Source organism: Echeneis naucrates, chromosome 5 (assembly GCF_900963305.1).
Source record: "Echeneis naucrates chromosome 5, fEcheNa1.1, whole genome shotgun sequence".
Taxonomy (NCBI): Eukaryota; Metazoa; Chordata; class Actinopteri; order Carangiformes; family Echeneidae; genus Echeneis; species Echeneis naucrates.
In genome coordinates this window covers 22442264-22465381 of record NC_042515.1, presented here as the reverse complement: position 1 = coordinate 22465381, position 23118 = coordinate 22442264, and the positions used below count along the sequence as shown (strand labels likewise).

General features: G+C 41.5%; 2 protein-coding genes across 2 annotated transcripts; one reads left to right on the top strand and one right to left on the bottom strand.

Annotated features, from left to right (window-relative positions):
- Positions 1-5: 5 nt before the first annotated feature.
- On the bottom strand, positions 6-16963 carry LOC115043524 (solute carrier family 41 member 3-like). The gene is made up of 13 exons (XM_029502076.1): positions 16763-16963; positions 15244-15357; positions 13503-13571; positions 10758-11038; positions 9137-9244; positions 8756-8827; positions 5976-6120; positions 5724-5870; positions 5262-5406; positions 5100-5179; positions 2507-2641; positions 2067-2215; positions 6-1975 (listed from the first exon to the last, which is right to left on the bottom strand). The coding sequence occupies exons 4-13, from the start codon at positions 10950-10952 to the stop codon at positions 1802-1804; spliced, it is 1350 nt and encodes a 449-aa protein (XP_029357936.1). The 5' UTR covers positions 10953-11038; positions 13503-13571; positions 15244-15357; positions 16763-16963; the 3' UTR covers positions 6-1801.
- A 306-nt stretch (positions 16964-17269) lies between these two features.
- ppp1r3db (protein phosphatase 1, regulatory subunit 3Db) lies at positions 17270-23038 on the top strand. Its single transcript, XM_029502167.1, has 2 exons — positions 17270-17536; positions 17717-23038. The coding sequence occupies exon 2, from the start codon at positions 17736-17738 to the stop codon at positions 18648-18650; it is 915 nt and encodes a 304-aa protein (XP_029358027.1). The 5' UTR covers positions 17270-17536; positions 17717-17735; the 3' UTR covers positions 18651-23038.
- Positions 23039-23118: the final 80 nt, after the last annotated feature.

The window sequence follows — 23118 nt, the reverse complement described above, 5'->3', positions numbered from 1 at the left end:
ACCCAACCCAGTTCTTGACACTAGCTTCTGCAGATAACCTTCACAAAATCATGACTTACAAATACACAGTTGATTTAAATGACAAAAATCTGCAGAGATGTCATTTAAAAGGTTTTGTTTTTTCCCTGTTGGTTTTTTTTTTTTACAAATGAGATTGCACTACAGTCTATTATAGCTTGCTGTCACTGTGAAAACAAGATTACTACTATCTTTGGATGTTATTTTCAGAGCAAAGACAAACATCTCCAAAAGTGCATATCAAACAAATGAAAAGGCCCCATACAGAGGGATGCTTACTGAATCACTGGTAAGCAAAAATAGCACAAAGAAATATCTGTATCGTCTATGTCTGGAAAACATATTAACATAGAGACGGTGAAATACAACAGGATATATTCAGTGGCACCGTGCTGCACAAAAAACATACAATAGAAATTCTTCAACACCAAACTTATCAGGGAACTGAAGGCTTATTACGGTTTAAAGGCACAAGTCTACTTAAAATAAACAATGAAATCAAACATTCCTCCCACAGCATCTGGTTTATGTTAATATACAGTTACACACGTTATATAATATTGCCTTGATACAATCATTTGCCTCCTAACATTTAATAGCTGACAATGTGTGTACAGTATGTGTCAACAGTTAACAATACAGTAGTTCTACAGTTTCCCCGTCGTTCACTTTAAATGCTTCTACATAGCCAAGCTTGGTTGCATTGATATCAAGGCCAGTAAAACTCCAGGGAACAGTCTATAAAGGCTGATATGGAGTCTGCTCCGTCCTCAGATTCTCTTTTCTTGATGCCAAGTGCGGTTGTCTCCTCTTTTCCTCTGGCAACCAGTTAACAGTTAAATATCTGTGCCTCAGTCGTGAGCATGAGCTGGTATTTCGAGCACGGAAAATTGTACATATGGAACAACTATTGTCATAGAGGGATCATTACATTTTTGCAAAACAGCTTTCTATTCTGCATCCAATGGTGGGAGATTATTATATATATTCAACTATCCAGTTACAGCTTGTACAGTACCTTCAAATCTACCCCCATCCTGGTTTTCCCTCAATCTTTCAGTGTTGCAGACAGAATTTAAGCAAAAGAATAATCATTGCTGACTGGCTTACCTAGAACCTAAATTGGAGACTATTCTTTTTTTTTTAAACTAGGTAAAATAGGAGATATCTACACTCATAATACATAAGAAAGCTTGCAAAGGTTAATAAAATATATATCTATAAATAAATCAATCTAGTCGTGGCTGTGTGTCTCTGTTTAGCATTTTCCCATTCCTCCTCCTTTGTAGATGGGCTAATACTGTGACACAAATTGTGTGGCACAAATGCTGTTCAGACTGAAATCATATGACCGGTCATTCACATATGACCAGTGGATATTGAGTCATCCAAACCAGCCAATGTGCTAACGGTATGGTGTAAGACAGCCAGCAGCACAATTTGTCTGTTAGGTAATGACACAGATTCAAAAAGTTCCGGACTAATATGTTCAGATTAGGGGAATTAAATAATGTGAGGTCTAAACTGTACACTTAGATTATTATGAACATGGAAATATATCTGAGGATAGAAGACATGATTATTTATTTGGAAAAAGGAATCAATGTGCTTGTAAACATTCTTTTCTGTGCTCCAAATGTCCCAACCAGAGCAAATGTGTATTTAGGCACAAATACAATGCCTCCTATGTACCTTATATCCTTAACTTCACCTCTGGATATAGCTTCTGACACTTGCATATAGGAAATAGTACATTCAGGCTGTGCATGCCCACATGGCTGTGTCAGACTCCAGTCCCACCGAATGTCAGAATCAGCCTGAAGCTCAGAGCCAAGAAGCCAGTCCCCAGCAGATCGCCTAGAGCTGTGAGGTAGGGAATGGAGAAATTATCTGGATCCAGGCCCCTTTGCCAAAGACAGCACACCATCAGTCTGGTCACGTAAAGCAATATAACCACCTGGATAATGACAGTTATTGGATTCAATGTTTCAAATGAGAACATCTCAGATTGGAAGAAATCTAATGAATGAACACAACTTGAATTTGACCTGAAGCAGAGCTGCAGCTAGATAGCAGATGATGAAGGTGGGCGTGATGGCGGTATGGCCTGCTCGGAGAAGCTGGATGGTGTACAGGAAGACAAGGTGACCTGGCACTACAAGGCTGATCAGGACTCTGGCCGATGTGGAGTTCACTTCTGCGAAAAGACAAATGAACTGCGTCTACTTCTGTTTTCAATTTCTGATAACCTCTGAAAATTTGTCTTTCGCTTTTGTAGGTCTTTTGTTGTATGCTGATTTCTGTTAAGGAATATTAATTGAAGCATCGTGAATGGGGTTTTGTAAATCTAAAACCTATGACTGATGCATCCATCTTGTTGTCTTCTCAAGTTATTATAAAATTATTTGATTGTAAAATATTATTCTGGTACAGCAGACAACAGACACCCTCAGAAATTTTTAGTCATGTATTTGTTTCTCCACCTAACCTGAGGAGCAGAAGGTAGCACAAGGTCCAAGTCCATTTCCACTCATTTTAAATGGAAGTGCTCCTGGGACACTCCAGTAGTGGAGATAGGTGGACATTCGGCTGGCTTGGATTGCCGCCAGGTTTCCCCCTACACCTGCATAAACATAAGTAAGAACTGATTAATGACCAGTAATCATCATATCCACAATAAAAATCTAACCAAAGTAATAAGGTGATAAAATCTATAACTGCATTTCAAGATTTGTCTGGAAATAAGCTGCTTTTATACTGATATGGCAGATTTTTACGTTACAGCCATACTGGACAAACTGCTTCATCATCAGCTACCATTGTTCTCTTTTCCATACAAAAGTCTGAGCAGTCACTGGAATAAGAGTAGAGGAACAAGCATGGAAAAACGGTTCACCATCCAAAAGTAATTTTGCTTGAAATCCATCAAGTCTTTCCTAAATTAAAGGATCCCATGGGACTTATTTCTCTTAAGGTCTGGAACAGTCAGTCTGGATAGTGTGTCATATTGGTTGTAGTATTACTCTCCCTCAGGCGGATAAACCTCCTGGCTTGCAGAGGTTTGAAGCACATGGATCATTTGGACAAAACAGGAGGAGTTTTTCTGGTCAACAGGGCAGGAGGGGAGAGCGCTGAATTCGAATGCAAATGTACTTCCTGTCCTGGGATGGCAACACATGCAGGAGTCTTTGGTCGCGCCGAGGTTGGCAGAGATGCTGCGGAAACGGGGGCCAGTGAATGCATAGTTGGCATTCTGATCAGGCTTGCGGTTTATGTAAAGACCATTGTTATCGCTCTCTACTTAGTATGCCGCTTTGTGAGCGATGAACTTCAGTCAGTTAAGATCTGGCCTCTCAGAGCTTCCTTTGACAGGAAGGAGAGACTGCTCAAGTGCAATACCTCATGTCTGATTAACAATTCATTTCTGAAGCCTTTTAGCCTCAGCACTGTTACTACTCACCACTGTCAGGGTGACACTGAAAACTGCAGGGTCCTTTGTGATACAACGATTTCCAGTCGCCAGAAGGCTTTTTTTGTTGCTAATTATGAAACTTAATTATCATTCTTCCCGGATTAGGACTGTTGAAACACATAACCCCAAATCCCAGCTCTGCTTTCTCTTCTTCCAGATGAATCAGTTCATTTTTGTCCTTGGGGCAGATGAAAGAGGAAGGAAGCCACAAACCGTTTCATCTTCAATTAAAGGGATAACATCCACAATGAGAGCTTTTCTACCAAAGCGTTCTCAGTTATTATCCTTACATCATCTCTGGAGCCCTTTTAAATGGAAGACGTATTTAGATCTTTTACCTCAGTAAAAGTGTTATTTATTTCCAGAGTCAAAATTACTGTGGTATAACCATCAACATTGAAAGTACTGACTGAACCCAGTCAGTATACTATTATACATTATATTACTGATCCATCTCTCAGTACGAGTAGCTTTTTGTTGGAGCTGTTCAAGATAGAGGTAATGGTAATTATTTGGTTTAACTGTCCGACATTTTCTCCCCATTTCTGTTGTACCTTAATTTCTATCTTATTAGCACGTGACCTGAAAATACTCCCCACCTTGAATGACATGTCTCTTCAAGATAAGAGTTTTTGATTGAGAGGCTTTACGTGGAAAATATTCAGCTAAGAACCTGATGTATTACATATGTCAAAGTACAGATCACCTGAGATGATTCAGAGAAAAGCAGTCCGTTTTCTTTTAGTATCCTCATAACGTTACCAGTGAAATGTCAGGAAAATATCAACATGAGTTGGATGCAATTAAAGAAAATGGGATATCTCCATAGTTTTGAATAATATTCCTGCACAGTTGCTCACACCAGCTGGGACATCTCTATCAAATACCAGTCACATATATGATCAAATAAGCGTGTAGACTTGTCCTATTGTGCCACCTGTGGGTTAACTCCTCAGAAATCTCCATGTCAAAAGGCGTTAAAACAGACTAAAACTCTAATGTGCATTTGCAAGTAATGACCCTGAAGATTTTAATCTTAAAAAGTAACCGAGTACTTTAGATTTCATTTTCACCATTCATCTAATGATGTTGGAATTTATATTTACTGCTGAATGCAGAGCAGGGAAGTAATTCACTCTGAAAACCAAGTGGCTGAGTTAATGTTGTTTAAGTGCCAAATATCAAAGATTTTAGTCCCTTAAAATTGGAGAGCTTGGTAAGAGCTTACAGTCAGCCACTGCCAGGAACAAGGTGACACGCACACACACACACACACACACACTATGGTAACGACACTAACCATTTTGAAGCATCTACCAGGCATGTTTGTGCTTCCAGCCGATTTTCTAAATGTTTTCACATTTCATAATAGAAAATTAAATGAAGTTAAGTTTAGTTTTTTTTAGGTTTTTCTAGAGACATACAGGGTTAGGGTTAGTATGCAAGTATGTTTGGGGAAAGGCTTTACGTGCATATCCATACACCTGCTCGAAATATCATGGCACATAAACAAAGTTTTTATATTTAATCCTAAATAGCAGGAGCAAGTTAAGTATCACCACTAAGTGTGATGGGTGGGATTGCTTTTGAAAAAGAAGATTTGACTCACCATTGATGACTGGAGTGAACACTGCCATGCCTTCAAAGTCTGGATTACTCACCGTCTTATCCAGTATCAGGCCACCAATGCTGGGAAGATGTCAACATACAGTGCACGAGTTACACTGGGACACCTTTGGAAATGCTGCAATCCTAAGCTTGCTGCACCCACCTGCTGATGGACATGGCCAAAATGACTGGCTGCCAGCCTGACCGAAGGACCACCCTGACTGAAGGTGCATGAAAGGCAACTATGACCCAAACTGGGATGAGGAGCAGCAACAGGCCACACACCACAGGAGGCAAGTACCACATGTCTGCAGGACAATATGACAGTAATCAGCACAGGAGAAATCAGACAGCAGAATTGTTTCTGTTTTTGGAAGAAAAAACACAAAACATTGATGTAATACTCTGAGTATGATGGTTAGGAAGAAAACAGCAGGAGGACTTAAAGAAGAGATTGTTGTTGTGTTGCTGATGTTGACGTCTACATGGATGGAATGTGGACTTTGTTTCCCTCTTCTGGAGAAACTACTCCATCACATCAACACAAGTGGATCATCAATGGGAATGTAAACAGTGCAATCTAGTCATTTGTGGATCTTTCCAGATCCATTGTGTGACCTCTGACCTCTGTAACAGAAGAAGAAGCTGCTGATTCTAGTGAGCAGCGACAGAGTGATGACATCTCCAAGGCTGGCGGCGATGGGCGTTGCCACATTATCTGGGTTGATGCCCACTTTTCTGGAACCAATGATTACAGCCACCATCACCAGGCCTGACAAAGCATATGACAAGGTTCAGAAACGTAGCTGCTCGACCCCACGTTGTATTCAGTGCAATGGTTCTTATTTCTCTGCAGCAGTTTGTCCCTTTGTCTGACCTAGAGACAGTGCAGCTATGAAAGCAGTGGTGACGCTGCTGGCACACAGGATAGCAGCCTCGGTGACGTCCACTTTCCCCTTAGTCAGGCTGCCGAGACCTACTGCTGCAACTGCTGCCAGGAAGCCCACAACTGTTGCCTGGACCTTGGCATGAGGGACAGAGCAGAGGACTCCATCAGCAAAATTTATCTCCACTACTCTGAAGCTAGCTAACAATTTCAGAAAGTTCTGAACTGAGAAACTGAGAACATGGAAAAGTAGATTACGGGCCTATTGCTATTCTATTAATAGTTTGACTTTGACTGGAGATGACTCAGTGGGGACAGTTCGTCATCCTACACCAACATTATCTCTGCACCATAATGTCCTGCGTATAACTGTTACTGGATCTTAATATTACCTTTACCCCGTGGCAATCTTTCGTTTCTATTTGTAAATGAAATATTTACCGGTCCCTCTCCCATATTCAGCACCACAATAGTTTGAACAGGTACAACTTCAAATATTACTATGCAGACACCATTAAAATCCACTGAATCAGTCCAGGTCAGCTCCATTAGTTTGTAGAATCCACCACCCAAAAGGATGCTTGGATAACCAGGTAATCCAAGTTATCTATACATATATAGAAATACAGTGGGTACAGAAAAAAATTCAGACCACCTTAATTTTTTTTTTCCACTTTGTTAGTTTGCAGCCATTTGCTAAGATCAGTTGATATTCCCCCCCCGTCAATGTTCACACAACACCCCATTTTGACAGCAAATACAGAAATTTAGACATTCTTGCAAATTTAAGAACAAAAACTGAAATTTCACGTGGCCAGAAGTTTTCAGACCCTTTCCTCAGTGCTGATCAGAAGCACCCTTTTGAGCTAACAGTCACTACATAGTCAGTGGATTTGGGGATTCCCTGCCATTCCTCCTTGCAGATTCTCTCCAATTCTGTCAGGTTGGATGGTGAGCATTGGTGACAGCAATTTTCAGATCTCTCCAGAGATGCTCAGCTGGATTTATGTCAGGATTCTGGCTGGGCCAGCCAGAGTCAGAGTTGTTCCGAAGCCACTCCTTTGTTATTTTAGCTGTGTGCTTAGGGTCATTGTCTTGTTGGAAAGTGAACCTTCGGCCCAGCCTGAGGTCCTGATAACTCTGGAAAAGTTTTTCATCCAGGTTTTCTCTGTACTTGGCAACATTCATCTTTCCTTCAATTGCAACCAGTGGTCCTGTTCCTGCAGCTGAAAAACCTCCCACAGCGTGATGCTGCCACCACCATGCTTCACTGTTGGGGTTATATTGCAAAAGTGATGAGCAGTGCCTGGTTTCTCTCCACACATACTGCTTAGCATTAAGGCCAAAAAGTTCAATCTTGGTCTAATCAGAACAGAGAATCTTATTTCTCAGTCTGGCAGTCCTTCATGTGTTTTTTGGCAAACTCTGCAGGTTTTCATGTGTCTTGCACAGAGGAGAGGCTTCTGTCGGGCCACTCTGCCATAAAGCCCTGAGTGGTGGAGGGCTGCAGTGATGGTTGACTTTCAAGAACTTCATCTCTTCATGCATCTCTTGAGCTCAGCTGCAGTGATCTTCAGGTTCTTCTATACTTCTCTCACCAAGGCTCTTCTCCCCTGATTGCTCAGTTCAACCAGACAGCCAGCTCTAGGAAGAGTCCTGGTAGCCCCAAACATCTTCCATTTAAGGATTATGATGCCACTGGGTTGTGCAGCAGAAATTATTTTGTGACCTCAGCCAGAGCTGTGCCTTGCCACAAGTCTGTCACTGAGCTCTTCGAGTAGTTCCTTCGACCTCACAACTCTCATTTGCTCTGACATGCACTGTGAGCTGGAAGGTCTTATATAGACAGGTGTGTGCCTTTCCTAATCTGGTCCAATCAATGTAATTAAACCCAGCCGGGCTCTAACAAAGCTTTAGAACCGTCTGAAGGAGGATCAGAAGAAATGGACAGCAGCTGAGTTGAATATATGAGTGTCACAGCAAAGAGTCTGAAAACTTATGGCCATGTGATATTTCAGTTTTTGTTTTTTAATACATTTTCAAAAATGTCTACATTTCTGTGTTTTTCTGTCAAAATGGGGTGCTGTGTGTACATTAATGGGGAAAAAAAATCTACTTAAATTATTTTAGCAAATGGATGCAATGTAATATAGAGTGAAAAATGAAATTGAATACTTTCTGTATATAGATTTGAATGTACAGGCCTATCCATCCTCTACACTTTATTTCACTTATACTGTACATTCCAGACAATCCATTGCCTGTTACCGTTATTGTTGTTGGTACTATTTCCTTCTTTATAAATTACATTCTCTACTTATTTGTTCAGTTTTTCTTCTTTGCTTACCTCACTCTTAGTTTTTTATGTTATGCATACTGACAGCAATGGGAAACCAGGGTCAAATTCCTTGCATGTGTGAACATGCTTGGTCTATAAAGTTGCTTTTAATTTGAATTCTGAAAACTTATGAAAAATCATCCCTGTATGGCCCTTTAATTGCTTTTACTGTGTTTGTGTGTATGGTATCAGCGCTCTGCTCTGACAGGGGAGTAAATCGATGGACTTCCTTCTATACCTCTGTCCTGCTTTGACTTGTTTTTTCCACTTGGATTTCTATTTGGAGATCCAGTTTTTAGTTATTAGTGCTACTGCCTCACACTGTCATCTTGTGTGTATAATACATTAGAGAGGTCAGAGTGGTGAACTCCTCAAGTTAAACTGAAGCCAGAATAGTGAAGTGTGTTATTAATAACGCTGATGTGTGTGTCACCTGAATGAGAGCCAGATTACAGAACACCATCCTCCACTGCTGCTCAGCCTCATCCATCTGCCCTATGTTGGCCTGTGGACGCAGATGACTCAATGTAACATATCACATGGAGTTCAAAGTTGCTTATCATCAATTTATCAAAGTGTGACAGTGAAAATGTTGTCTTATTCCAACAACTTATGAGCAGTACATGTTTTACAAGCCTTGTTTGCATTGCTGGTGTGATATATGTCAGAATTACCCTGATAAATGATCTGATTTGTCTAAAGTGCGTCTGAATGAGCATTAAAAAAACACAAAAAATAAAAGGTCTTTTACATTTTTTGAGTCCCTTTCTGTGTGTGTGTGTGCGTGTGTGTATGTGTGTGTGTTTCCACTTGCCGCTGTAGATAGTCTGGATGCCAATGTCATTTCCAGATTCCCCTTCAGCCCCACCAGGGCTGGCACTAAGATAAACACCTCTGAGATTTCTGTGAACACCTCCCAGTGCTGAAAAACACCACAGCAGCCTTTTAGTGCTCGCTCTGTCCCCACAGCTCACACACAAACTCACACAGACACACACAGCAAGATGTTCTGTTCTGATTGGACATTTAACCTAGTGATATATATCATTTTAAAATGATTAAGAATACCAAAATTCCAAACGTTTCCAAGGTCAATGTGCCTCTTCCTACCTCACTGCAAATGTCACTTCCATTGTTGAACCAGTGCCACAAGGAGCCTTTGAATTCTGTTCCAACAGTTAGTGAGGCCTCTGCAAAGCTCTTTAGCCTATTTAAAGCAGCTTTGCTTATTTCACATGAGCTATTTCCTTCTGTACAGGTTTTATTTAGAGTTTCTCCGCAGGTAGAAATAAATGACACTCCACTCTAGGAACTACTTTCCTGTGCCAGTACTCAATTTCAAACATCGCTTTCATAGAAAATTAAGGGCATTTATAAAAAATCTTCATATAGAACATTTAAGTTTACCTTTTTAAACAGCTGCTGCCTATGTAGTCATGAACATTTGTACTTTTACTGAGAAAAGCAAATGCTTTAAAAGAGTTCTCCACATTTTCAATAGGTCCATTTCATTCCTATAACATTGTTGGGTTTATGATGCAGGGAATCAAAATCAAATGTTATCTTTTATCTTCAACACCTGGTGTTTATATTACCCACAAAGCAACTCTACCAACAGTTACAGTTGTTAATATAATCTAAATTTGCCTAAAGCAGATGCAAGGAGCAAGTTACTGAGGCCTGACAGATTTCACAGAGTTCCAAAGATGTTAAAAGGCATTGCTTTCCCTTTCAAGCCACATACTAAATGCAAGTGTAAATACAGTGTAATAAAACATGTCTGATCACGCTTCTCAAAACTTCTCAGTACGGCCTTACAACCTTTTGATCCATGAGTGTTGATGGATTTCATAAGCGGTATTTCCTTGAAACTCTCATGAAACCTGATCTGTCGGGCTTCAACAAGCTGCTGGCTGACCTCCTGCATAATTCAGTCGTGTCACGCTGCTGGTGTGATATTTACAAGAGTTTGAACAAGGTTAGAGCGGTTAGGTGGCTCGAGTCACAGTTTCTGATAATGTTATTTCTTCTGTTTGTCCTGTTGTCCTGAGATGTCATTTATGTGAAAATGTACAAAAAGCTCTGAGCTAATTTCTGCTGGAGGAATCACCCTTTAAATGCAGTCAATGTCAATTTTGCCAAGAACCCCTGAACAGATTTTTTAACAAAGTGCATTTTTGTTAATTAGAACCACCAACAGATGATGGACAGATAATATAAATGTCGCATCTTCTGTTGAGGCAGATGGAAGTTGCCTTCCAGCAACTCAGCACCACTGTGGGAAACAGTGGTGATGAAGAAAAAATGTAAAATATCGCCACGTTAGGTGTTTGGAATCATAACATCCATCTAGCATCTAATGTTAGTGCTTGCACAAGTCTCATCATAGAACCAGTAATCTCACATGCACAAACATTGCAATACTGTTTTCCTACTTGCACTATGTCCATGAGCATCCCGGCTGCCACCATGCCCAGACCGGACACCAGGTATGGCACCAGGACCTGGGCTGCAATGATCCATGAGCTCTCCGGGAGGAGGCCGTGGGCTGAGCGGGTCAGCTTGCACGTGAAGCCCCTCAGCTTCTTGCTGTGGAAACGCAGCTCCAGAGCCAGATGGGTCACCACCATGGCTGATCCCTGTTAACCCATCCCTGTCTGGAAAAGCCCTGTGCCGGTGGGGAGGTACGACTTTTTCTGTATCACAAAAGTTGGACCTGAAATTTGTGCAGAATTCTTCAAGTTAATGTGAGAAAGATGTGATGATCCATCTTCACTGAGGGAAACACTGGCGAGGTGGAGAATGCTTCCTTTCGTTTGTGCTGTGCTCTCACTCTAGGCTCTTCCAAGAGGCCCAGGTGGTCTTTAAATCTTTAAATCTTTTGTTGCTATCTTTTTGCTGTTGTTCTTTTATCTTTTTTTTTTTTTTGCAAGAGAAATTCTACAAAGAAGGACTCAACAAGCTTGCTGTCCCCTTGGTGTACCGGTCTCTCCCATCCCCACACGGTAGCAACACAAAGTACTTCAGCAAATGGTGGAGTGGTTGGAGGAAGCTGCTTTCATCCACTTGAATCGATCGTGCACACGACAGACAGAACACACACCGGCACACACTCACGAGCTGACATGACAGCAGGGTCTGTAAGGCCTTTTCTAACACTCTGCTACTGATAGACGCAGACAGACACACACAAACACACACTCACACACACACACACACACACACACACACACTTTCTCTGCTCATGCCTCACTCTTCAGCAGACGGGCTGCCGAGGCAGAGCGCTGGAAGCTCGGTCTTTCACGGGGTCTGAAGAAGGTCCAGGTCCTGTGGGACAAGGACATCCAGAAGGCCAGCAGCTTCTTCTCAGCCCTCCTGTGTTGTCGGTCTTTCTCATCCTTCTCCCTCCGCACTTCCTTTTCTTGCTCTTCGCCGCTGTGCTGGTGGCCCGTGTGAGCTTGACCACTTGGAAGCCCTTTCCCCATTTTGATAAGGGGAAGACCAGGATGTCCGTCCAGGCTGTGAGCTGTGCGAGGGGGTCAGTGATGGAATGTGGGACGTTGGAGGCTTGACGGGAGAGATACAGCGAGTGCGATGTTGCTGCTGCGGGGTTCCCTCTGATTCCAGACAGGGAAATGAGACGTGACGGTGCTCTGTGGTGGAGGGAGGGACGAGGCGTGTGTGTGGGTGAGAGAGTTTGATGCTGCAGAAGGTGGCCAGACTGTATCAGGGCTCTTTTTTCCTTGTCCTCATCCCGTGTTCTTCTCTTTAGATCAGTTCAGAGGATACTGCAGTTTTGCTCTCCTCCTCCCCCTCACCATGCGTGTGTGACGCACACTGAGCAGCAGCAGGTCCTGTACCTGTCACTGATGCTGCTGCCTGTAAAGGACACAGTTGTCCCCTGGATTTACTCAGTGATGTCACTGTTATTTTTATCTCTCTGCATTCTTCATGATGTTTTCCTAGTTATAACCTACAGCCTTTAGGCACAATCAAACTGGAGCAGAAAAATTGTGTCCCATTCTGACACTTCACTCTGAGTTTTGTGCTCTTGTTTGTTCTCTGCTCAAATATAAGGGAGGAACACAAGCTTTTGCATAACACTTAGTTAAGACCACATACACACACACACACACACACACACACAGACGAACAGTGACTCAGCTGCAAGGTGTCCTTGAGACATGTCTGCAGCCCCCCCCGACTCCTGCCTGATATTTAGGCATATGAAACAACAACTTCTAAAGAATGAGACCTAACTGAACATTTTGAGGTGCTTGCACATAGAAAGTAGGAAGACAGATGACTCTGTGACACGACCAGAGTTTTCTTTCCCTTTTGCTAAACTGTGACTGACATCAGCAAAGTAGCAGTAGGATGTTTGGCCACAGCCTGATTACTGTCGCAGTCGCAAAATAAACAGCAGTGAGGCAGCCTTTTCAGATTCCTGAGCCTGTTGTTCCTTCTTGCATAATGTGTGTTCACATACAACTTCAGCTTCTGTCAACACATTTCAGTGATGATTCATTGCAGCTCTATTGTGTAAGTGAAAAAGTTAAAACCAGAAATCTGACTGAACCACAATGACAGCTGGTTTTAGACCTTCATCTGTTTGCCTCTATCTTCCTCTCTGGACCGACTTACACTGTTACAAAGCTGAATTCGCAATAATAGTTTTTACTGATGTGTTCTTCTGTTTCTGTTGTCAGACAACAAAACAAGAACACCATGTTTATAAATTCACACCAAATTCTGCCAGTGAGTCTCCTTTTTTATATAACTGCAATAATGGCCTTGTTTCTTGGTTTATATATAGATGCATGGGACTATTTCATTAATCTGTGATACCTGTTTACCAACTCCCATGGGGCAAGGTCACTTTACAGACCACTGTGACCTCAAAACCTTTGCCAGCACAGCTCAGTCCTTCCACCTCAGACACAGTTTAATCAGGAGTCAAAGAGACAGAGACACCTTTTCATGTTCTGCATGTGAAATAATCATTTGATCATATTACAAACATGGCCTTTGTCAGCCTTTTAGGATATAATCTAACAAGCACTGATGGCAACAAAATGCAATCAAAGATGTCCAAATTTTTTTCTTTGGATTGGAATTTAGGTGCAGATGACTTTGTAGTGTGTTTTGCACTACTGTTGTGTTACAGAGCTGTCACTGACCTTCACCCGGTCCAGCAGCACGCCGGCCGTCACCATGCCCAGACCGGCCAGCAGGTATGAAGGCAGCACCTGGAAGCAGATGGCTCTGAATGACTCTCTTGAGGAAATGTGGAGTTTTTCTTTCTGATAAAGACAGCAGCTGCTGCTGAGATTCATGGCTGCTCTCCCTCGCTGCAAACCACCAAACATCTGCGTTGCACAAACAACAGTGCTGCCTAGAGGAGAACAACACTGTTTGTCTTTCCATCTGTCAACCTGTCCTCATGATACTGATGATTACCGATGACAGCGCAGGATTCATTTGTACATTTCTGGATTAAGTGACAGTTTACTGTATGCTGTGTAAAAAAGGCTACCCCAACTATCAAGCTTTTAGAGAAAGACAACAAATAATTATTTAACTTAGTTACTTCTTCTGTTATCAAGCAATACATGTACATACATACGTACATTAATTGCAGCAGCCGTTTGATTACCTCTTTTTCTTTCATTTTTTGAGCGTTCTTCTTCTCTGAGAGTTGAGACTGTGTTTGACATGTAACGTCAAGACGCAACACTGACTGGGATCCATTTTAAAATTTGTGAAATCTTTATTCAGTTTAGTTTAGTTTGGACTTGATTCACATCATAACTCTTTACACTGGACTAGATTATCCTCTAGATGCTTAATATACAGTTTCATATTTGTGAAACTGTCATCATAAGTCACAAAATGAGCTGTGTCTCTCTGTTTGTGTTTTTGTTTTTCCTTTTAATAAATCAGTTTTACCCACCCATTCATTCATCTTCTACTGCTTATCCAATCCCAGCTCACACTGGGCGGGTGGGGGTCACACCCTGAACGGGTCTATTTTATCTTACCATGATATGGTATTGACTGCTGGTAAAATTTATGTGTTTTTATTTAATTCAAGGAAGCGATAATACAAAGTGTGTGAAAAAAACAAATGTTTTGCACAAACGCTGAATGCTGGAGATGAGCCAGGCTATACCACCTTTTTCCAGTTTGGCCTTATGATGGTGCTGTTGATTCACTGTTACAGCAGATAGAAGAATAAAGGAGCATGTTTTTTTTATTAGCCTAGGGCCACAGTAGCATGATGACAGCGTTCCTGGGCTACAGATTTAGTACAGAACAGCATTTTCTCTTATACTCGAGGTTTTGATTAATTCTACAAATGAAGATGATGATATCAGATGATGAAGAATCACTTTTATTCTTCTGATGAATCTGATCATCAGTCAAATTTTTTTAGTGTTTTATTTGAAGTGTTGATATCTATGAGAATTTGTGGCGATGTGTGGAGAATTTGTAAACCCTAACCCTAACCCTAAACCCTAACCCTAACCCTAACCCTAACCCTATATGGTGCACCTTACAAACTGATTGGGAGGCATCGATCCAGTTAGATTTGCTGCAGAAGGGCGAGTGTCTTTCCTGTGAGAGTGCATGGTGACCAAGATCTTAAAAATTATATATAAAAAAAGCTCTGGTGGAACCAAACACGCACACAAAAAAACACAATGATAATTTTCAACAAACAAAAAAAAAAAAAAAGAAGAAGAAGAAAGTACATATTGTATTGTAGCTGTAAATTATAGCACTAGCTTTGCATGATAAGGTCAGGTGCTGGCTGACTCAGTAACAGAGGGAAATTGTTAAAAAAAAAAAAATCTAGATATAAAATCATTTTTGGATACACGTCTAGAACAACGGCCACTTACTCACTCACTCGCTCACCTTTTTACGGCTTATCCGTTTCTGGGTTGCAGGGGTTGCTGGAGCTAATCCCACGGTTAGGGCGGGGGTACACCCTGGACAGGTCACCAGGCCATCGCAGGGCCTTTAGAACAACTGTGTTTTATAAAAATTGCAGGTCAATGACATTTTAAGCCTTTAATTATTGTTTTTATACCAACAACTCTTTTCCACACAATTTGTATTGCATTTTGTGTTGTTTTGTGATTTACACTTGGGCTGAGAGCATGTTGTGTCCGTGTTTGTCTGTGAATTTCAGGGAGGATATATATCATCTAGAGTTGGAGCTGTTGAATTAGGAAAAGGATAACACAAAACATATTTCCACCATTAGTTACACATGTGTGCTACAGTGACAGTAGACGTTCTTCTCACGCACTCCTGTCAATGTTGTCTCTTGTCTACAGTCCAAATAGTTCCCTTCCTCGCTAACAAACTTGTTCCTAGACCTCCAGAGGATCCAGAGATCCAGAAGTTGTAAGTGAAGGAGGGTTAGTTTGGAGGCAGAAAGTAAAGAGACATTCATTTACCCTGAGAGAGACTTCTGCTGAATATAACAGCATTTTCAATTTGAAATCTTAAAAAATGAACTAAGGGGAGGCCCTTCGTGCTTCAAAATAACCCCTTAAAACCCCCGATCCATCACACGTGGACCGAGTGTCCCAACATCTTCCCAAATGCAGGCCAATGCAGCCCAGATGTAAAAAATGAGTTGGTATGCCAGCAGGGCTTTGTTGTTAACAGGATATTTTTGTTGTCATAAGGTAGATGGAGTCACGTGGACATCGAGCTAGAAGTATTGAACTCCAGAGAAGTCTAATCCCCATTTCATATCATTTCAACTTTGAAGAAAAACTTCGAAACATATCGTCCTTTTGACGAGGCCACTGAAGCCAAGCTCATTTTAGGGAAATCAGAAGCCTCCCGAGTGACAGGACTTCTGTTTGTTACAGATGCTTGTGCTATCTCTTTTCAAGTCGACCACATTTCAAACCAAGTCTAATTCTGGGTCAGGTTAGGTTTGGCTGCCTCAGGTTCCCCTCATGCCAGTAAAGTAAGATATTGAGCAATAAAGCTTACCAAGTATCTGTTTCATTTCTTGAGGCCTTGTCCTCTTGGAGACAAACTAAATCTCACAGTCCCTTATAATAAATGCAAAACATTGCAAAACATTAAAAAAGATTAACATGCAGTGACACATTTTGAAACAATTCAACCAATGCGTTTCAGAGGCAGTGTTTTTTTTAATCATATTTTTTTTTTTCTCATTCTCATTATTATTCTTATTTTAATTAATAATTGGTAGAGAGAGACGGGAATGATTGCAGCAGGCTAGAATCAAATCTGGGGTGCTGCAATGACATGCCCACTAACGATTCAACCCCTGACACTGCCGAATTTTAGGTTTTGTTTCTTTTTTCTTTTTTTTGTACTCTTGTTGTTGTCTTCTGTGGCTACAGCTACACAAATATAGTTAATTTCCAAAAGGTTATATTCTCACCTGGCTTCCATGTGACAGCAAGGTTTGAGACACGTCTGGTCCCGTTCTTGTTGGATCAAGTGGAATTGAGGACTTTGACCTCCGCAGACACAAACTGATGATGCTCCCTCATTGGGTCTCATCAGACATGACTAGCGGTGAGTGTGACTTGGATAACAGTTTACAACCATGGTCTTTGCTGGCAGCTGCTGGAGAGTTGAAATCCATATTTTGTCATAAAACAGCTGTTCTTCCTTCATAGTATTTTCTACAACTGATCCACTTTAGGTTGGTTATACCACCACACACTGAATTGAGCAGTCAGTGTTTTTCAGGATAAAATCTAAACATGGCTGTAAATAGATAGCAGTCTGACTGTGGGGTTCAGCCATTTAACCCAGTAACTATACAGAAGCAAGAATGGCATCTTCAAAGAACAGAGGCCAAGCCCAACACCACCTGCTATAAATATTCCCTCTCCACCACCCATCCCCAGTTATGGTCTCACATTATGTGTCAAGGGTGAGAGCCACAGATCACAGTTTTTTTCCATGCCTAGTCGTCGCTGAAGTTTTTGTAAGTAGATCCTGGTGGGTGAGTCTTCAGATCATCCGATGACAGTTGCTTCATTATTTCTTGCTCAAGATTTTGTGCTGGGCTTCCAGTGGCGATTTATTACCACTCACAGGCAAAGGCAGTTTTCTCCTATCCGTCATCCAGTTGCAGTCGGGTTCCGTAGAAACTTCCACACAGTGAAGTCAGCCAGGTCAACAGCAGAAGAGCTCTGCTGCAAAGGTTTGGTCCGTCTTGAACATGTTTTGCTTCACCATTTGCACTGATTAAGATTTGATTTTGAAGCATCTAACTAGTGGTTGTGTTATGGTTGCTATTTGGACTGGAGATGAGTGATTGTAACAGATAGTGGCATGAAAACCTAAGTGATTCAGTTGTGCATTGGTTTGCTTGTTTTTCAAGGTGATTTTATGTAGTGAACATGGCCGGGGCTTGTGATAAATGGCAAAAGAGAGGTTGTGGTGAGAAGAGTGGGATCCAGATTCACTTCATAAATGGCTCCAGCAGCACTAAAAACACCACCATCCGCCTTCGGGATATTTATGATCCAAAGCCTCAACCTCCTAAAGCTCCTGTTCGGATCCGTCCTCCCAGTGTGAGAGCTCCCTCGGTAAATGAGTCCAAGTCAAAGCCCAAGGTGCCAAGCGATCCTCCAGTGAAGACCATCATGAGGAGACGATCTCAGTCTCTTTCTTTGTCTGTAGAGAGGAAGAAAGAGCCCCGGAGCCTCCAGGTACGCTTCGTGGACTCACTGGGATTGGATTTAGAGGAAGTGAAAGTTTTCAAAGTTCAGGACCACCCCCTGATTCCCCATCATGTTATGTTCAGGCTACTGATGAGCTCTGAGCTGGCCTTTGGGAGGTCATTGGAACTGTCCCTGCCTTACCTCAAACCTTGTTTCCCTGAAAATATGGGAGCTCTGCCGGACTTTCTGAAGCGTCTGTGCGCTCAGAGTGTGTGTCTACAGCAGGTCCTGTGTTCAGAGCAGGGAATAACAGGCACTATACAAGTACTTAATTTAGCCTATGAAAAAGAGGTCACCGTGCATTACTCTTTCACCAACTGGAGAGCACACACACATACAACGGCAGTCTGGGTATCGAGTGCAAAGTGCGGGGAGGGCAACGCTCCAGCAACAGATACTTTCAGATTTCGTCTGCCAGTCCCACCTTTCATTTTGGAGCCTGGAGCGATCTTGGAATTTGCCATCTGCTACCACGTAAAGGGATCTGATTACTGGGACAACAACAATGGGCAAAATTACAAACTCTCATGTCACAGCTACAAGGTGGCCGTGCCAAGGGAGTGTGAGGACAGCATGCTGCATTTCACCTGAGCGTCCACATGAGGGAGCGTCGACAAATGCACACAAGAAGTCACACTGGAACTACTGTACACTCACTGCTGCCAAATCTTCCCCTTACTTTACTATTAAAGGTGATGTGATGTATGCAAGCATTTACTCCAGCAGTTGAAAAAAACCTTGAGTACTTTACATAAGCATTTCTATTTTATGCCCCTTTATACATTATGTTGCTCAGATTCAAATGTTAGATTCAAAGCATATAATCAGGTTAGGTATTGCTACAAATGAAACATCTAGGCATCGAGATAAAAGTTGCAATCATTCGATCTCAAACGATGCTTACATGCTGTCGCATGATTAATGACGATTGTGCAAGATGAAGTGGCGGTAAATGGTGTTGCACTGACCCGCTGCTTGATTTGCCTTTGCTTTGATATTATCAGATTCAGACAGTGTTTTGAATTCTGGACATTTCATTGTAATGACAGATTACAGTCTTCACAGTATTGTTACGTTTAGCTAAATGGCAAGGTTAACACTCATTCTTGGTGCAGCGATGCATAAATAAGGCTGACTCAGTAGATGTAGGCTGTTTGCATTCGGCCTTCCATGGGTGTCTACACAGGGTGGGACTCTCCTCCCTTCCTGCTTGCCTCTTTTTGAAATCCCCTCTACTACATCTTCAAGCTAGCAAGCCCGCACACTGTAAATTTCACACAGCCGACATTCTGTTATGCTGCCTATGCTGTGATGACAATTGTGACTAGTTTTTAAGAAATGCCGTCTCTTACCCTGGCTATGTGAGACCACTGCTGAAGTCAAGATTTGATTTCTTTCTCCAACCTCGGATGAGAAGATGCCAGAGCTATAAGAATTGAGACAGATCTTATATTGGTGAAGGCAAAGACTTCAGAGTTAACGAACACTGTCCACCTGTGGGACTTCATTTTCAACAACAGCAGCTTATGCTTGACTTCATTACAAAATAGATTGTAACGGACGAATTGTAGCTTGATATAACACGCCATATGGGTAAAACAAAACATCTGGCTGGACTCTGTACTTTTGCTCACTCTTAGTAGGATACACCATTGATTTGATGTTGCACTTTAGAACTGCAAGATCTCGGATATTACACCACCACTTCTTTCAAAGTTCATACCTCCAACTTAAAACTGCTTTGTTTGTGTGTATGTGTGTGCGTATGCCTCAAGCCAGGAATGCCCTTGTGACAAGTAAACTGACCCTCATGTGTGAAACTGAGGGAATAACTCCCCTAAATATTTGAACTTGTCTGACTATATCCCTGCCACTTCTGCAAATAACAACAAAAGAATTTGCTTACTTTGCGCTATGTCAACTCTGGTGACCCAATTTAATGACTGACAGTCTAAGTTAGGGGAAAACAGTGATGAAACAAAGTAATGAATCCATATTCTTTGCTGATTTCATGCAAGGGGAAAAGATTTAATGATCCGTTTGAAACCTGAGCAGCTTGTTTACTTTCTGCAACGACCACCAGGGCTTGACCTCATTTTCTGGAGCTTGTTTGGCGTTTGAGGAATTAAAGGAAACAGTGGTAGCTCATGTGTTGCACTGTGACTGGGTCCTTTAGATCCGTGGCAGTAACTGACCTTTCACCAAAAAGTTTCCACTGATATGAGAGCCCAGATTCCAGAGGACAATTTGGCAGCCTGCAGATTTCAGCTCATTGGAAGGCGTTCTTCCATCTGCATCAGTTCCTGCAACTGATGGCATACTTAAAACATGAGAGCAGCTGTCCACACCATAACTAACTGAGCATATCAAGCCTTTTATAGGCCACACACCACTAAGAAAAACAAAAATTTCCATTAGAGGCAGCATTTAGTGTATAACAATCCACAGTAAGCAACTAAAGTCATTTTCAGTCAACTTGTTTTATAAATTTCAAATTGTGTTTTTCAAATTTAACTTCTGTCAGAAAACATTGAAAATGATCTGACTAAGCTCACTAAGTATTTTTTTCGCACTTATTTTTAACAAAGAAAGAAAATTTCATCTTCACATTTGGAGTAAAAATCACTCAGAAACAGTCAACTTTTCAAATTCACAATGATGGGAAAATTTCCTGTAGGGAACCAACACATACAGAAAGGTGATGGTGGTCATTTCTGTAGGAAAATTTCACTGAACCTCTGTTTTGTACAATTTTGTGCATATACATGGACGACTGACATTCTTTAAACAACAGCTATACTGACCTCTCACTGTGGGAATGCTGATTTGTGTGCATCTTTCTGGCAGTTACGGTTGTGGGACAAAAGATGGTGCTATGGCTCAAATCTGCAGCAAGTGTGTCACTTTTTTTTCCAATAGAAGTACTCAGATCCTGTACTTGAATGAAATAAACTAAGACACGTGTTAAAAGCACCAATAGATGGCATTAATATTTCTAAGGCAGCAATTATGCATCGATTATATTACCTGATTACCTTTACTCATGTATTATTATAAAAAGTGCATTTTAATACCGCCTAAAGTAAATTCTTGACTAATTTATTTACTACTGAAAAGTGCATTCAGTAGTTGATAACGTGCTTTTATAAAATTAATAAAAACTGCCATGTAGAATTAAAAACAAAGTTGATAATCTCCTCTGAAATGTAATAGAGCCTTAGCCAAAAGTAACACAATTTTGATGTAGGGTACTTATTCATGCAACTGCTTCTATTAACAACTTCCAACTTTAGTTAGCTCTGTTTTTAGACTTTTTCCCCCTCTATTTGAAACCAGCCAGTTAAATAGTCGTATTTTACACTATATGGGTAACGGGCCGACATCATCTTCCTTCCTTCCTCCATCACCAGTGGTGAAACCACTCACCATGGGAAAAAGCTGCTTCGTTACAATTTAAGTCAAAGTCTTAGTTAAATGAAGGACCAGATGTTTTACTATGAAAAAGCAAGAGTGATATTCTGACAGTCATATATAATTTCTTGTTCTAAACAATTATAAGTGCTTTACTGGCTGTGCCATATTTTATAAACCCCTCATGTCTTGCATGTCCCCTAAACTGACCGAATGTCCTTAGTTCCATTCAACCACTGACCATTATTGATCACAGTAGAAAATATCTTAGAAGTAAAATACAACCTCCAACAGCGGCACTCCCCAAAGATGTGCACATTATGATCTCTCCGAAGGGATGCATGACCTGGAAACACTCTGTTGTTGTGTCGTGTACTTGGATACTGTAGGCTGTTTGTAATTACTGGATTCGCAGACAGTGACTTACTCTACTGTAGCAGTTATTATGTGGCATGGTAGATAAAGGGGTGCGTATGTAAACTGTGACCCAACAATGCAGCAAAAACAAGCTTAATGCTGTGTGACTCCTCTGCACTTGAAATGAAATCAAGTTGCACCACAAACAAAAACAAAGGTCCCCTATTGGCTCCTCCAGGGCTGCCTGGTGCTCGTTTGTATGGATGTTCTTCACTCACAGTCATGGCTGTCATATCACTGTGTTGTCAGGGTATACATCCACACGGCCTCCCAGCGCCATGCCTTTATTTGGGGCTGTCATCTTGTGTTTGTCGCTAGTTGTTATATAATAAAAGACCATATTAGGAGCCAAGATGATGCTCAATAGTGACGTTTGCTCCAGGGACTGGCTGCGATTGAAATGGAAAAAACTGATGCATAAGTACCAGTGATTGAGTTACATCACTGATGCACCATAATGGCCTGTTTGGCATAAAAGAATTGTCACTTGTTATGTTTGTTCATCATTCATTCATCAACCATGTGAATGATTCCTTGTGTGAATATTGACTTTTTGAAGCACAGATTTGTTGCTAACTCGAGATACAGAATAACAATTCCTGTGATCAGTGTTGAGTAACTGTGACGCTGTCTACTATACATATACCATGCAGCCAATTACTGGCCAACTGTTTTCCAGAATATAAAAAGATGTAGTCCTTTTGGACTATAGCCTGTTTTTTAATCCAAGGCCTATTTTTAAAAGGAGAGTCATCACGGCTGCACTTGGCTTCAAACTGCAGAACATATGTTGAGTGTGTGTAACTGAATCCTCAATCCTTTGTCCATCTGAGGGACACCCGGAAGTCAGGCTTTCCCCCTCAAACCTATGACATCAACATTTGTTCCTCCCACGCGTCTCCACAGGTTCCCAGGGGCTGTCCTGGACCCGACTATCAGCCGCCACAGCTCTGGTCAGCCCAGTGGCAGCTCGTTCTATTACTCCAGACAGCGAGTGGTCCTGGAGTACAGTAACGTTTAAACGGGAGCGGCCATCTGTTCCTCCACCAGGTGCCAGGATGGAGGCTGTGACTCACGTAACACGCATGTTGATGGCAGAGCGCAAGCTAAAAACTGCCCTACAAATGCAACCCAAAGATATCACCATGTCACGCTTGGTTGGATTTTTTTTTTTTTTATATAATGTCAGGTAAGAGGCTTCCACCTAATGAAATAAGCTTTACGGTGGCCT